Here is an 11874-nt window from a genome sequence, read left to right as displayed (position 1 = left end):
GGTGGATCAGTGGCCCACAGCCCCGAGCCCATCACTGCAGCGCCCAGCCCCAGCTGGGGAGGGTGCGGTGGTGCTGGCTCTGGGCCGGCTGCTCTCCCACCTCCAGCCTGGCCAGGGCTCTTCCTACGTGGCAGAGCTCACCCGATCCCCGCGGCTGACCTGCGCCACCGGCTCAGGTTCCCGGGCGCGGGGATCACCTTACGGCCGGCGGGGAGCCAGCTCCATCCATAATTCAGCAGCGCCGCAGGGATGCAGCGGGCGGGCAGGCACGGCCGGCAGCCCCCCGAGGGCGGCCCCATGGAGAACGGCGTGGGGCAGGAGCCGGGGACCCCCGAGCCCCCCGCCGCCGGCCCCGCGGCCCCCCGGGCTCCCCGCGCCCGCCCCAGGCTGGTGTTCCACACGCAGCTGGCCCACGGCAGCCCCACGGGGCGCATCGAGGGCTTCACCAACGTCAAGGAGCTCTACGCCAAAATCGCTGAGGTCTTCGACATCTCGCCCACCGAGGTGAGGGGCTGCGGCCGGGGGAGGGGTCTTTGTGCCCCAGGCAGGGACACGCACCCTGTGGCACTGTCTGTGGCCTGTGCATCCACAAGTCCCCAGATGCTTGCAAACGTAGTCCCCAAAGTTTTCTGGAAAGATGTTTTGGCCTCAGGGCTGTATCAGCTCCTCTGGGGAGGGCTTGGGGGCTCTGTGCCTCAGTTTCTCCTCTGTATGTGGGCAGGGAGCCAGGGCTGCCAGTTCCCTGGCTGGTTGCAGCTGCCTGGAGCTGTGGGAAGGTGCACAGGGATGGGGCAGTGCAGGGTCCCAGGCAGGCTGGGGGTCCCTGGGCCCTTCTCTTCTAGCAGTGCCCAGATCTGACCAAATCCCCTTGAACTGGCTGTGGCTCCCCTGACAACTCTTGCCCTACTGGGGCATCCCCAGTCCCGGCTGATGGGGTTCCCCGGGGCAGATCCTCTTCTGCACGCTCAACACACACAAAGTGGACATGCAGAAGCTGCTGGGGGGACAGATTGGCCTGGAGGATTTCATCTTTGCCCACGTCCGGGGCGAGACCAAGGAGGTGGAGGTGACCAAGACAGAGGACGCGCTTGGCCTCACCATCACAGACAATGGGGCCGGCTACGCCTTCATCAAGGTGAGCCCCTGGGGACCAGGCTGGGGCTGGGGCAGCCCTGGGGACTGTGGTTCTGCAGGTGACATCCCCCATGCATCCCCTCCCTGGAATCAGGCTCCTCCCTGACTCCCCACATCAATCCTTCCCTGTGTCCACCCCGGCCCTGGAGGTCTCCCCTGCCTGACCTGGCTACCAAAGGGTGTGGGACCACTGAGGTGGCCGTGTGTGCGGCGGGATGGGGGCTGTGTCTGACTGTCCCATTGTGCCATGTGGTTGCCGTGTCCCTGTCCCACCGTGGTCCCCAGAGGATCAAGGAGGGGAGCATCATCAACCGGCTGCAGACAGTGTGTGTGGGGGACAGCATCGAGGCCATCAACGACCACACCATCGTGGGCTGCCGCCACTATGAGGTGGCTCGGATGCTGCGGGAGCTGCCGCGGGCTCAGCCCTTCACCCTCCGCCTGGTCCAGCCCAAAAAGGCCTTCGGTGAGTTGAGAGGGTGCCCCTGCTCCTGCCCTGGGAACCCTGGGATCATCCCCAGCCCCCTGTGGCCCTGCAGCCCTTCCCCAGTGACCGAGTGCCCCCCAGGGCTCACTACCCCCTGTGTGTGCCCCTCTGCACCCCCACTATGTGTGTGTGTACCCCACAGCCCTGGGGCACCCACGGGGGTGTCCCCACACCTGCTCGTGCCCCCCATGGGCGCCCCTCTTGCTCTGTGTGCATTGTCCCGAGCACCCGTGAGCACCCCATAACCAGGAGCATCCCCACCCTGCACCCCTGGGTGTCCCTGGCACACCAGCGCTGTCCCTGCACGGCTCACCCTGCAGTGCCCCCGGGGCTGGGGGATGGCCGGGCAGAGGGCAGCGAGGGGCTGGGGATGCCAGGTCCTGCCTGTGCCCTCACCCCCCACCCTGGGGCACAGACATGATCGGGCAGCGGACACGGACAAGCAAATCCCCAGGTGAAGGCAGAGTGGCCAGTGGGAAGGAAACGCTGCGGCTGCGGACACAGGGCCCGGCCGTGCTGGAGGAGGGGGTAAGGCCCACCCCAAGTCCCCCACCCCAAGCCTATGGCTCCTCACACTGTGGCAGGGTGGGGAGAAGCATCCCTGTGCCCTTAGGAGCCCCTGTGCTGCCTGGCACTCACCCCCTGGGCCCCTTGCCCCCAGCCCAGCCCCACCGAGGAAGAAGCTGCCCGGCAGGTGGACGATCTGCTGGAGAGTTACATGGGCATCCGTGACAGCGAGCTGGGTGAGCAGGGGGCCTGGACCCTGACCTGGACCTGCCCCTGCCCCTGTCCTGACCCTCACCCCCACCCCAACCCTGCCCTAGCCCCTGCCCCTTCCCCAGCTTCTGCCTCTTCTCCTGCCCCTGCTCCTGCCCCAGATCCTGACTCAGCCCCTGCTCCTGTCCCGGCCCCCCACACTGGCCCTGACCTCCCCCTTCTCCCCAACAGCCTCGACGATGGTGGAGGCAGCCAAGGGCAGCCCCAGCGTGGCCCAGCTTGCCCAAGGGCTGGACTCGGTGCTGGGCGAGTTTGCCTTCCCCCAGGAGTTTGTGGCCGAGGTGTGGGCAGCCGTCTGCCACCCCAAGGGGGATAAGGAGTAGCTGGGGGCAGGTGTTGCCCCTCACTTTTGTCCTCTCCCCACATCCCCACCTCATCCCCACCCCATCTGGGGCTGAGGCGCTGGTGGGGGTCCCCATCCTGCCCCCCACACCCTCCTGAGCAGCACCCAGGTCTGTCCCTTGGGTTGGGGGGCAGAGGGCACCCAGCCCACCCACGTTCCTGAGGATCCCCCTTGCACACGCCCCAAACGTGGTGGGCAGTAGCTGTGGCTCATTAAAGGAGAGACTGGAGAAGGGCTGTTGCTCTGGTTGTCAGCAGGGCAGGATCCCCCCCCAGGCACCTTCCCTGGGGCCCCCCCGGGTGGTCACCCCCAGTGGGCACCAAGAGCTGCACGAGCTGTGCTTTATTGGGGACGGGGAGGGGGAAGCAGCCCTGTGCCCCCTGACAGCCCCTTGGGTATCGGGCTCGGGGGGCGGGGAAAGCCCCTGGATGCGGGTGATGAGGATCCATCAGGGATGGGACGGGGGCATGGCCGGGCCCCCCTGCCCGGTGCCCGTCCCCAGGGCTGCTACTGCAGGACAGAGCCAGCGGTGAGCTTGCGGGGCAGGGAGGGGGTGAGGGAGACGATGGAGGGCCGGGGGTGCAGCCGGGGGTACACGCGCTGCAGCACGGCCCGGCGGAACAGGATGTAGACCCAGGGGTCCAGGATCTGGTTCCAGGTGACCATGCGGATGTAGATCAGCAGCATCTCCTGCGTGTCTGAGGGCAGCACCTGTGCCTGGCCAGGCAGGTGCTGCAGGACCACCTGGACTATGAAGATCTGGGGGGAAAAGGGGACAAAGTGTCAGTGGAGGATCCATGAGCTGCGCCAGGGTGGGGAAATGATGAAGGTCGAGGCACTGAGCCCCTTGGAGGAGTCCTGGGCTGGTTTGGAGCACTGGGGAGCACCTGCTCTGCCTGTCACCAGGGGCCAACTTGGCGTGTAGAGAGGTGGCAGGGGGACACCGGCAGGGGAGGTCTTACCAAGGGGACACCTCCAGACCTGGGACATCACCAGCAGGGACATGGAGGGGACATACTGAAAGCTGGGACCTCACTGTGAAGGGTGGGGGACACCAGGAGGGAGATGGAGGGAGGGTGAGGGGAACACACCAAGACTGAGGCCCCACAAGGAGGAACAGGGGGGACATGAAGATCCAGGAGGGCCATGGAGGGGTGGTGATGGGGCACACCAGGACAGAGGCCTCACCAGGAGGGGCATCCAGCAGATGGTGGCGATAATCATGATGCCCACGAGCTGCACCATCATCTCCACCTCGCTGTCGCGGCGCCGCTGCACCGACTCGCGATCGTGGTAGACACGGCAGAGTGTGACCACGCTGACGGTGTTGAGGACGAAGGAGAGCAGCACGGAGAGGATGCCCAGCAGCGCGAAGAGCAGACAGAAGACGACGTCGCCGGTGTCAGGCAGGAGGGTGAGGAAGCACCAGGAACCAGGGAACTGCAGCGTGTACCGGCCCAGCCCCAACACCGGCAGCAGTCCCAGTGAGCAGGAGAAGCCCCACACCAGCCCCACGATGGCCCAGGCGCGGCGCTTGGAGAGGCTGGTGGAGCGCGAGAAGGGGCGGTTGATGCCCAAGAACCGCTCCCCGGCCATGGTGGCCCCCAGCAGCAGCGGGCACTGCCCGAAGAAGACCATGGAGAAGCCGAGGAAGTTGCAGAGGTGGCAGCCAGGGTCCACCTTGGCCCAGGAGAACTTGGTGAAGTGGTAGGGGATGATGACTGAGGCCGTCACCAGCAGTCCCATGAAGTCTGTGACCACGAGCCCACAGAGGAAGATGAGGAAGGAGGAGCGGGCCTGGCTGGAGAGCTTGCGGGAGGAGCTGACCAGGACGCAAAGGGCAAAGAGGTTGGAACAGAGGCCGATGAGGCCGAAGGCCGTGGAGAACCAGGGCGAGGCGATGCTGTTCCGTGCACTGGCGCGGCCATCGCTGGCATTGAACACCCCAAAGCACGAGTCCGCCTGCCTGGCCGTGCTGCTGTTGGGGGGCTCCATGTCCCGCACTCCCTCCTGCTCCTTCCAGCGGCCTCAGGCACCCTCCTGGCTCTCCTCCATGGCCGGAGCCCCCCGCTGCTGCCGGCACCAATCCCGCCTTGCCCTGCGGGGGGAACAGAGGGAATTTAGGCCAAGCCCACCCATCACCCACCCTGAGCTTGCAGATATGGGGTCCTCCAGGGGCTGTGGAGGGGGACACCACGGTGGAACCCCAGCCCATGGAGAGGGACACCAGGGCGGGACCTGGCTCGTGCCAGCTGCAGGCACAGCTGCAGTGGAGGCCAAGGGCTGCAGCCCTGCAGCTGCTGGGATTAACTGTCCCCGGCCACGAGCCACATGGGGCTGCAGCCACGAGGCTGAATCCCGGCACAGCGGGTGCCGCAGGAAACTCGTCATTGACAGCTGGGCTCCCTCCCGCCCCGGGGGCACATAGCCAGAGATCCCTGGGCCATCACCCTCCATCACGGTGGGGGACTCACTCTGAAGGATGCAGGCACATGGTGGCTGCACCAGGGCATGATCCTGACTCTCTGCCTATCCCTGAGCTCAATGTGGAGATGTCCCATTCCTCCAGTGTGCTGGGGAAACCTGAGGTACAAGTTTGAGGCTGTGCTACAACCCTGGCACCGCTGCCAAACCACAGCCAGTGTGGGTGACAGACCTGCTCTGCCCTCCTGGCATCCCCTGCAGTGGGAGCTGTGCGTTTGTCACCAGGACAGTGGCTGTGACAGGGTGTGACAGGGTGTGACAGGGACGGCTGTGGAGGTAGACAGCCCGCTTAGTGCCACTCTGCCTCACTTGGGCCGGGAAGCAGTTGGGAATCATAGAATCGTGGGATATCCTGTGGGAATGGACCCACAAGGTTTGTCAAGTCCAACTCCTGGTCCTACATAGCTCTCCATTGCTAATTAGTCCAGGCTGCAAATGAGATGATGTGGGACAGGACAGAGACATGGCAACAGTGGGGACTGGACAACCTGGGGACACAGACGCCCACAGGGAGCTGACCCCTCCTCTCCTCCTGGGACCCATTTCTCGAGACTGTGGATGTTCTTGCCACACCACCCGCCTCAGCCCACCCTCCTGGCTGACACAGTCCTCAGCCCAGTGGCCCCAGTGGGATGCCCAGCTCCACCCCAACCCGCCACCCCTGCAAAGCCCCACTGCGGTGCCCCTCCCTCGTGCAGGGTGGCACTGCCACCTGTCCTTCGTCGCCAAGTTAAACCTCAGACCAGCCCTGATCATTGCCAATCCTGGCCGTTGGTCCATCACTGGCCTGGCTCTGGGTCCCCGTGTCCCAAGCAAGCCCCGTGCCGTGTCCCTCGCCCAGACACCCCTCGGCCGCCAGCCCCTGTCCGGCCGGGGGTGCGAGGGTGGCCGCAGGGCCGGGAGCCACCGCGCACACCCGAGCCACGCGCCGATCCCACAGCCCGGCCGGGCTGGGATGGGGCCAAGCATTGCGACATCCTCTGGGGCCTCACCCCGGCCGCACGTGGGGCTGGGGGTGCCGGCACCCACCCAGCGCCGCAGCGCCCTGCCCGTGCCCGGCCCCGGCTCTGCCTCGGGCCCCGCAGCCCTGGGGAGCGGGGAAGGGGCCAGGGGTGGTGGTGGCGGCTCGTCCCCATCTCTCTCCTGTCATGGTGTGGGGGGCTGGCAGAATGTGGCGGTGAATCACTGCGAGGGTGGGCCAGGCTTTTTCCATGAGCCAAGAGTGAAAACTTGCGGCTGTTTGTTCTCACTGCTCCCCGAGGGACCGCGGCAGCCCCAGAGGCGTCGGCCCTGCAGACACGTGGTGAGGCCTCGGCACGACTTTCTAAGACCCTGAGGAGTCACCAGCCTTTCCCAAGTCCTCTGGGAGGTGACAAAGTCACCCCTGCCCCACAGTGATGCCACGCGAGTACCTGGTGTGCCAGTCCCACTCCAGCTGTCCCTTTCCATGTACCCACCCACACTGCCAGGGTGCTGTCCCCAAATATGTTCCCCTTGTCCCAGGGTGCTCCCTCTCCTCACTGGGGTTCAAGAGCCCATGGGGTGATGCTGCCCTGCTGTCCCTGTTACCTGGGAACTCACAGCCACAGTGTCCAGCGGGGGGGTCTCCCTGAGGTGGTACCGTGGCCAGGCAAGGAGGCACCAGCCCCAGAAGCTCCAAATCTCACCATTACCTACATCCCCTCCCTGTCCTCCCTTCACCTCCTGCCCCGACACAACCACAACCTGGACCCTCATCCACTGCCCACTGTGGCCTGGACAGGGACCCCGGAGGCTTGGAGGGGTCTGAGCTGGGCTCAGGCCCCCTGTGCAGAGCTGCCTCGGCCAGGCACAGCATTTAGAGGAAATCAAATATTTACAGCCACTTAGCATCTGCAGGGCTGGGAGTGAGGGAACCCCTGCTGTGCCAGAACACACCAGTGGTGCCTCCAGGAAGGGGCTCATGTGGGGGTTGGGGTCCCCACTCGCCATTTTCCCCTCATCAGGGGCAGCCACTGCAGGAGGATGGACATGTGGGGACATGTGGGGACAGCAGGTCCTGCAGAAGAGAAATCCTGAGCCCAGGGACTGTCCCCACCAACCCCTTGCGCTCAGGTTTGGGGTTCTGGACCCAGCAAAATGGAGATCCCATGCGAGCAAGGGTTTGGCAAGGGGTGCAGGGGTAAAGTCCTGGAGGAGAGGAGCTAGCTCTGAAATGTTCTGCTGGAGGCTGTGAGGCACTGGCAGTGGGGTGTGGGGGGCTGGTGCAGGCACTAATGCCCTGCCTCTGCTGGGTACTGCTTCCTGCCCTGGCCACATCCGAGGGCAGCGAGGGAAAGGCAGATGGGGAGTGAGGGGGGCTGCTCCTTATCAGTGTCTGCCCCAGCCTGCTGCTTCCCCAGGCTTCCCCGGGCAGGACTGGGCATGGGGCCTGTACAGGGCTTGCAAGGTCAGGCCAGGGTGGGAGCAGGAAGGGAAGAGGGCACCACACACCTGCAAAGGGACCCCAAAACCAGACAGCAGTAACTCCCCTCACACCCCATGTGCACCCTTGACCTGGGCTCTGCCACTGGACATGGTGTTGAGCCACAGGGCAGCTGTGCAGAAGATGCTGCAGGGTATTTGCATTTATCCCTTGCGTGGCCACTCTCTGCTCGCTGGACCTTTCCAGGACAGTGACTTTCCCTGCATGATCCCCTCTGTCTCTGCAGCCTGATGCCCCTGCTGCAGGTGGTCCCATGGGACACTGTGTCACCTGTCAGGGATGGATGTGCTCCCACTGCCACCCCCCTCCAGGCTGGGGCCCTGGGGCATCAAATCGGGTCGAGGTGATCAGCTGGAACAGGAAAGGTCACGGGGATGAGGACTTGTCAGGGCATCAGTGTTCCTCCCTGGCCCCACAACCATCACAAGGACCTGCTGCTGAAGAAGTTGGCCTGGCCTGGAGCAGGGACATCCCTAGGACACCCAGGACAGAGGACATCCCAGGGAAGCAGTGACACACAGGATGGTCCCTGCCAGGCGTGTCCTCGCCTGTCCCTGCTGTGACCCAGGGCTGACTGGGACACAACTGGCACCAACCCCATTCCAATCTCCAGAGCCCGGAGCCGGGCAGGCGGTGGCTGGAGGATCAGCCCGGGTGCCCTGGAGTGCAGAAGCCGGGACTCGGCAGCCCGGGGGCACCAGGGCCCCCCGCCCCACCGCTGCCCCCGCCCGCAGCGTCGCGGCATCTCGAGGGCTTCAAGGCTGCTGGGCCGCCCACTCCGACAGCCCGAAATAGACCCTTCCTTTCCCGGCCCTTTCCTGAGCCTTTCCTGGTCCTTCTCCGGCTCTTCCCAGAGGAGCCAGCGGCACATGGGGGCGGGGGGGGGGAACCGTGCCGGCGGGGGAGCCCCGAAAGCAAATCCTGGTTCCGATGGACAGACACACAGTGGGGGGAGCAGGGGCACCACGTGTCCGTCCCTCACCATGGGGTGCCCGCTTCTCCTCCCCCGAAACGCACCCGATCCCCGGGGTTGTGTGCGAACCCGGCGGCTGAGCCCTGGAAGCTCCTGGAACCCCGACCGTCCTACACAGCCCCCAGAGCCCCGCACAGCCCCTCCGTTCGTCCCAGCCCTGCGGTCTGTCCGCCCATCCCAGTCTCTGTCCGTCCATCCCGGTCTCTCTGTCCGTCCATGCCAGCCTTCTGGGCTTTTTGTCCTTCACAGCCCCCTTGGCCGCGCATCTCTCGCCCCCCCTCCAACGCCTCCCTCCCCGCGCAGACCCGAGCCCTACCTCGCTGCCGGCGGGACCCACCCGGCTCGGCTTTGCTCAGCCCGGCCCAGCTCAGCCCGGCTCGGCTCAGCCCGGCTCAGCTCAGCTCGACTCGGCTCAGCCCCGCGGCGGGGCGGGGGAAGGGCCGGGCTCGCCGCGCCCCCCGGAACCGGCCCCGTCCCTCTCCGCTCCCTCCCCGCTCGGGACGGGGCTCCAGGCGGGGGTCGCCCCCCGGTCCCGACAGCGTCCCTCCGGCGCAGCCCCCCCGGTGCCGGCACACAAAGCCCCCCCGGTGGCGGCACCCGCGGCTGAGTCCGTCTCGGGGCTGGGCTCCTGCCCCGTTACTCACTTGTTTCCCCGGGGGGGTTGGGGGGGGGGGGGGGGGTCCGGCCGTGCCGCCCCTCCAGCGGGACCCGGGCCGGCGCCGCGGTGGGGTCCGCCAGAGGAGGGGTCCCCGCCGAGCCCCGCAGTGACCCCGGGACCCGAGAAAGGAGAGGCAGCTGCGGCTCCGGGCACTGGGGTGGCCGAGGGCCAGGGTCCCTGGGTGCCGTCCGTGCCCCGGGGGGATTCGCCTCCCGGGGGTTTTCCCAGCCCGGCAGCTCCGAGCTGTCGCTGCGCTGTCCAAACCCGAGAGCAGCTGGGGTGGCACGTCCCCAGGCAGTGTTCCCTCCCATGGTCTCATGGCCTCCGTTGCTGCTCCTCGTGCTCCGCCGAGGAGGGCAGAGCTCGGCTCTGGCCGCGGCGTCTCCATCAGCTCCGAAGAGCTGGGAGCGCCTGAGGCCACGGGGGACGCGGGGACATCCCGAGCACCCAGCATCCCGTCAAGGCAAGCAGGGGGCACAGTGGCTCGGCGCTCAGGTGGATGCCTAGGCAGGTTTTCCTTGCACTGGCTCGGCAGTGCGGGGGGCTGCAGAGCCCATCATCCCTTGGTTTGGAGCAAAGATTGTCACAGCGAAAGCCCGGGAGGAAAGCAGGGCCAGCTCGCAGAGCTAGATGGCGGCTGGCCCTGTGTGCCGGGGGCAGGAGTGGCCCCACCGCCGGCGAAAAGCGCGGGGCTCGGCAGCCGCTGTTGTCCCGGGTGGGGCCGGGGTGTGCCCGGGAGCAGCTGCGCTCACAGGGGATGGGGCACGAGGCAGCTCCACCGACTGCCCGGCCCGGGCAGGAACCGGCCGAGCTGCTGTGTCCCCCTGCCCGGCTCAGGGCTGTGCCGTGGCAGCTTCCCCCGAAACGTAGGGGAGATGTGGACAGGGGCACGGAGAGCAGCCAGGTCAGGGAAAAGCCGTCAGGGGCCTCAGCCGGATCCAGCCCCTGATCTGGCCCCGGCCCATGCTCAGAGGCTGCAGCAGCTCTCGGGAGCTCAGGCTCCTGTGCCTGCCCAGTGACCTCACCCAGGGCCTGGAGCGCAAGGAAATGCAGTGCCGGGAAGAGGACACGAGCCCTGCTCAGGCTGGAGAGACAGCGGGACGTTTCTGGGGGAATTCCTCCACCTTTGTGTGTGCCCAGGAAGGAAAGGGACAGGCTGTGGGGAGGGAGGCTCTGCCTGGCAGCTGGGCAGGGAGGGCACCAACCACCAGCTTTGGGGTTTGGGTTTTTTCCCCTGTTTCCTCCTCCCTTCACTCACTTCCTGCGCTGAGCCCTGAAACCCCTCTGCACAGGCAGCAGCTGGAAATAACTCACAGGAAGGAGAGGCCAGGGAATGTGTCCGGTGCAGCTGCTGGCCCTGGGGATGTCTGGCAGGATGGGGAGGGGGCATCCCCAGCAGGGCCAAGGCAGTCAGGGTCCCCCACCCCATCTGAAGCAGGCCAAGCCCCGCAAGTGGAGGTGGCCAGGGCAAGCATGGGAGCCTCCTGAGCACCAGCTCCCACGGTGGCTGTGGGGCTGGATCCTGCCAGCAGAGCCAGCAGAGCCAGGAGCAGGACAAGGCAACTTTCCTGAGCCATGGGGCAGCCCCCAAGGCCCGGAAGGGTCACACAGCAGGGTTGGCTCTGCCCTAGTGCTGGGGGACCTGGGCAGCCCCCTAAGTCTCTGCACCATGGGCCTGTACTGGGGAGAGGGCGGATGCAGGTAGGAAACGGCCTCTCAGTGAAGCCAGGACAGAGGTCTCCTGCACCCCTGGGCACTGCTCACCAGCACCCTGTCCTGCCTGCCTGAGCGGGGACAGCCCGGGGTTTGGGGGCTTGTGGGGATGGAGCCATGTGGGGTGATCCCAGAGGAGTGTGGCTGGGCCCGTAGTCATCATCTGCTCAACCCTGAAGTGCCCCTCAGGTGCCCAAAAATTATCTGAACATCACTAGAGGCCCTCAGGAACCCCCACTTCATCAACAGGGTGCTGGGGAGTGCAGCCGATTCTTGTCCAGGGCAGGGAGAGCCTCACAGGCATGGTGTGGGAGGGACTGCAGGCTCTGGAATCCGGATTTTCCCCTGTAAGGAAATATCCCAACCAGCATCCCTCTCCTCCGCTCCGCCAGAGCCAGCGCCTGGCAGCCACTAAAGCCTCCCATGCCACAGCCAGGATTGAAGGATGTGGCGGCACTCCCAGGCTGGGGAAGCCAGATCCCAGGGGAGGACGTGCCAGGAATGGGGCCCCAGAGAGGGTGAGGGCCCCCGCTATGACCCAGGACCCAGGGCAGTGCTGGACTGGTGAAGCCAAGGGCCCTGTGACTCCAGCTGGGGAGCAGCAGCTGGACTGGTCTGCCACTGGTAAGGGGAGGTGTTGGGAGTGGGAGGGGGCTGGAGTGGGGCAAGGGAGTGCATGGGGCTGACGCTGTGGGGATGGGGCAACAGACCCTGGAGACACAGGGGTGAGGACACCCCACCCTAAGCACTACCCAGTCCTCAGGGGAGTTCCCAGCACTGGCCGTGTGGTACTGGCTGGTGATGTCATGCAGGAGCAGTGGGGCTGCCCACACTCAGGAGC

At 66.2% G+C, this 11874-nt stretch overlaps 2 protein-coding genes across 2 annotated transcripts; one reads left to right on the top strand and one right to left on the bottom strand.

The window, feature by feature from the left end:
• The first annotated feature begins 34 nt into the window (after positions 1-34).
• Positions 35-2956, top strand: GIPC3 (GIPC PDZ domain containing family member 3). The gene is made up of 6 exons (XM_042023308.1): positions 35-510; positions 956-1135; positions 1420-1600; positions 2037-2149; positions 2283-2364; positions 2570-2956. Exons 1-6 carry the CDS (start codon positions 250-252, stop codon positions 2719-2721), a joined length of 969 nt encoding a protein of 322 aa, XP_041879242.1. The 5' UTR covers positions 35-249; the 3' UTR covers positions 2722-2956.
• A 112-nt stretch (positions 2957-3068) lies between these two features.
• Positions 3069-9934, bottom strand: TBXA2R (thromboxane A2 receptor). Its single transcript, XM_042023303.1, is given in 4 exon segments — positions 3069-3500; positions 3930-4750; positions 4753-4839; positions 9307-9934. Coding segments are annotated over 4 exon segments (1485 nt in total). The 5' UTR covers positions 9632-9934; the 3' UTR covers positions 3069-3248.
• Between the last annotated feature and the right edge of the window lie 1940 nt (positions 9935-11874).

This window comes from Corvus kubaryi, unplaced genomic scaffold (genome assembly GCF_017639235.1).
Source record: "Corvus kubaryi isolate FWS band 111438036 unplaced genomic scaffold, C.kubaryi_AGA036_p1.0 37241, whole genome shotgun sequence".
NCBI classification, from domain to species: Eukaryota; Metazoa; Chordata; class Aves; order Passeriformes; family Corvidae; genus Corvus; species Corvus kubaryi.
Note: the sequence above shows the minus strand (reverse complement) of the source record. Positions and strands in the feature narration are given on the sequence as shown.

Excerpts from the sequence above, each read along its gene's own strand:
- GIPC3 (XM_042023308.1), top strand. The coding sequence starts at position 250 with ATGCAGCGGGCGGGCAGGCACGGCCGGCAGCCCCCCGAGGGCGGCCCC. Across the intron at positions 511-955 it reads TCTCGCCCACCGAGGTGAGG|TTCTGCACGCTCAACACACA; the intron begins GGCTGCGGCCGG and ends GGGCAGATCCTC. Across the intron at positions 2,365-2,569 it reads CATCCGTGACAGCGAGCTGG|CCTCGACGATGGTGGAGGCA; the intron begins GTGAGCAGGGGG and ends TCTCCCCAACAG.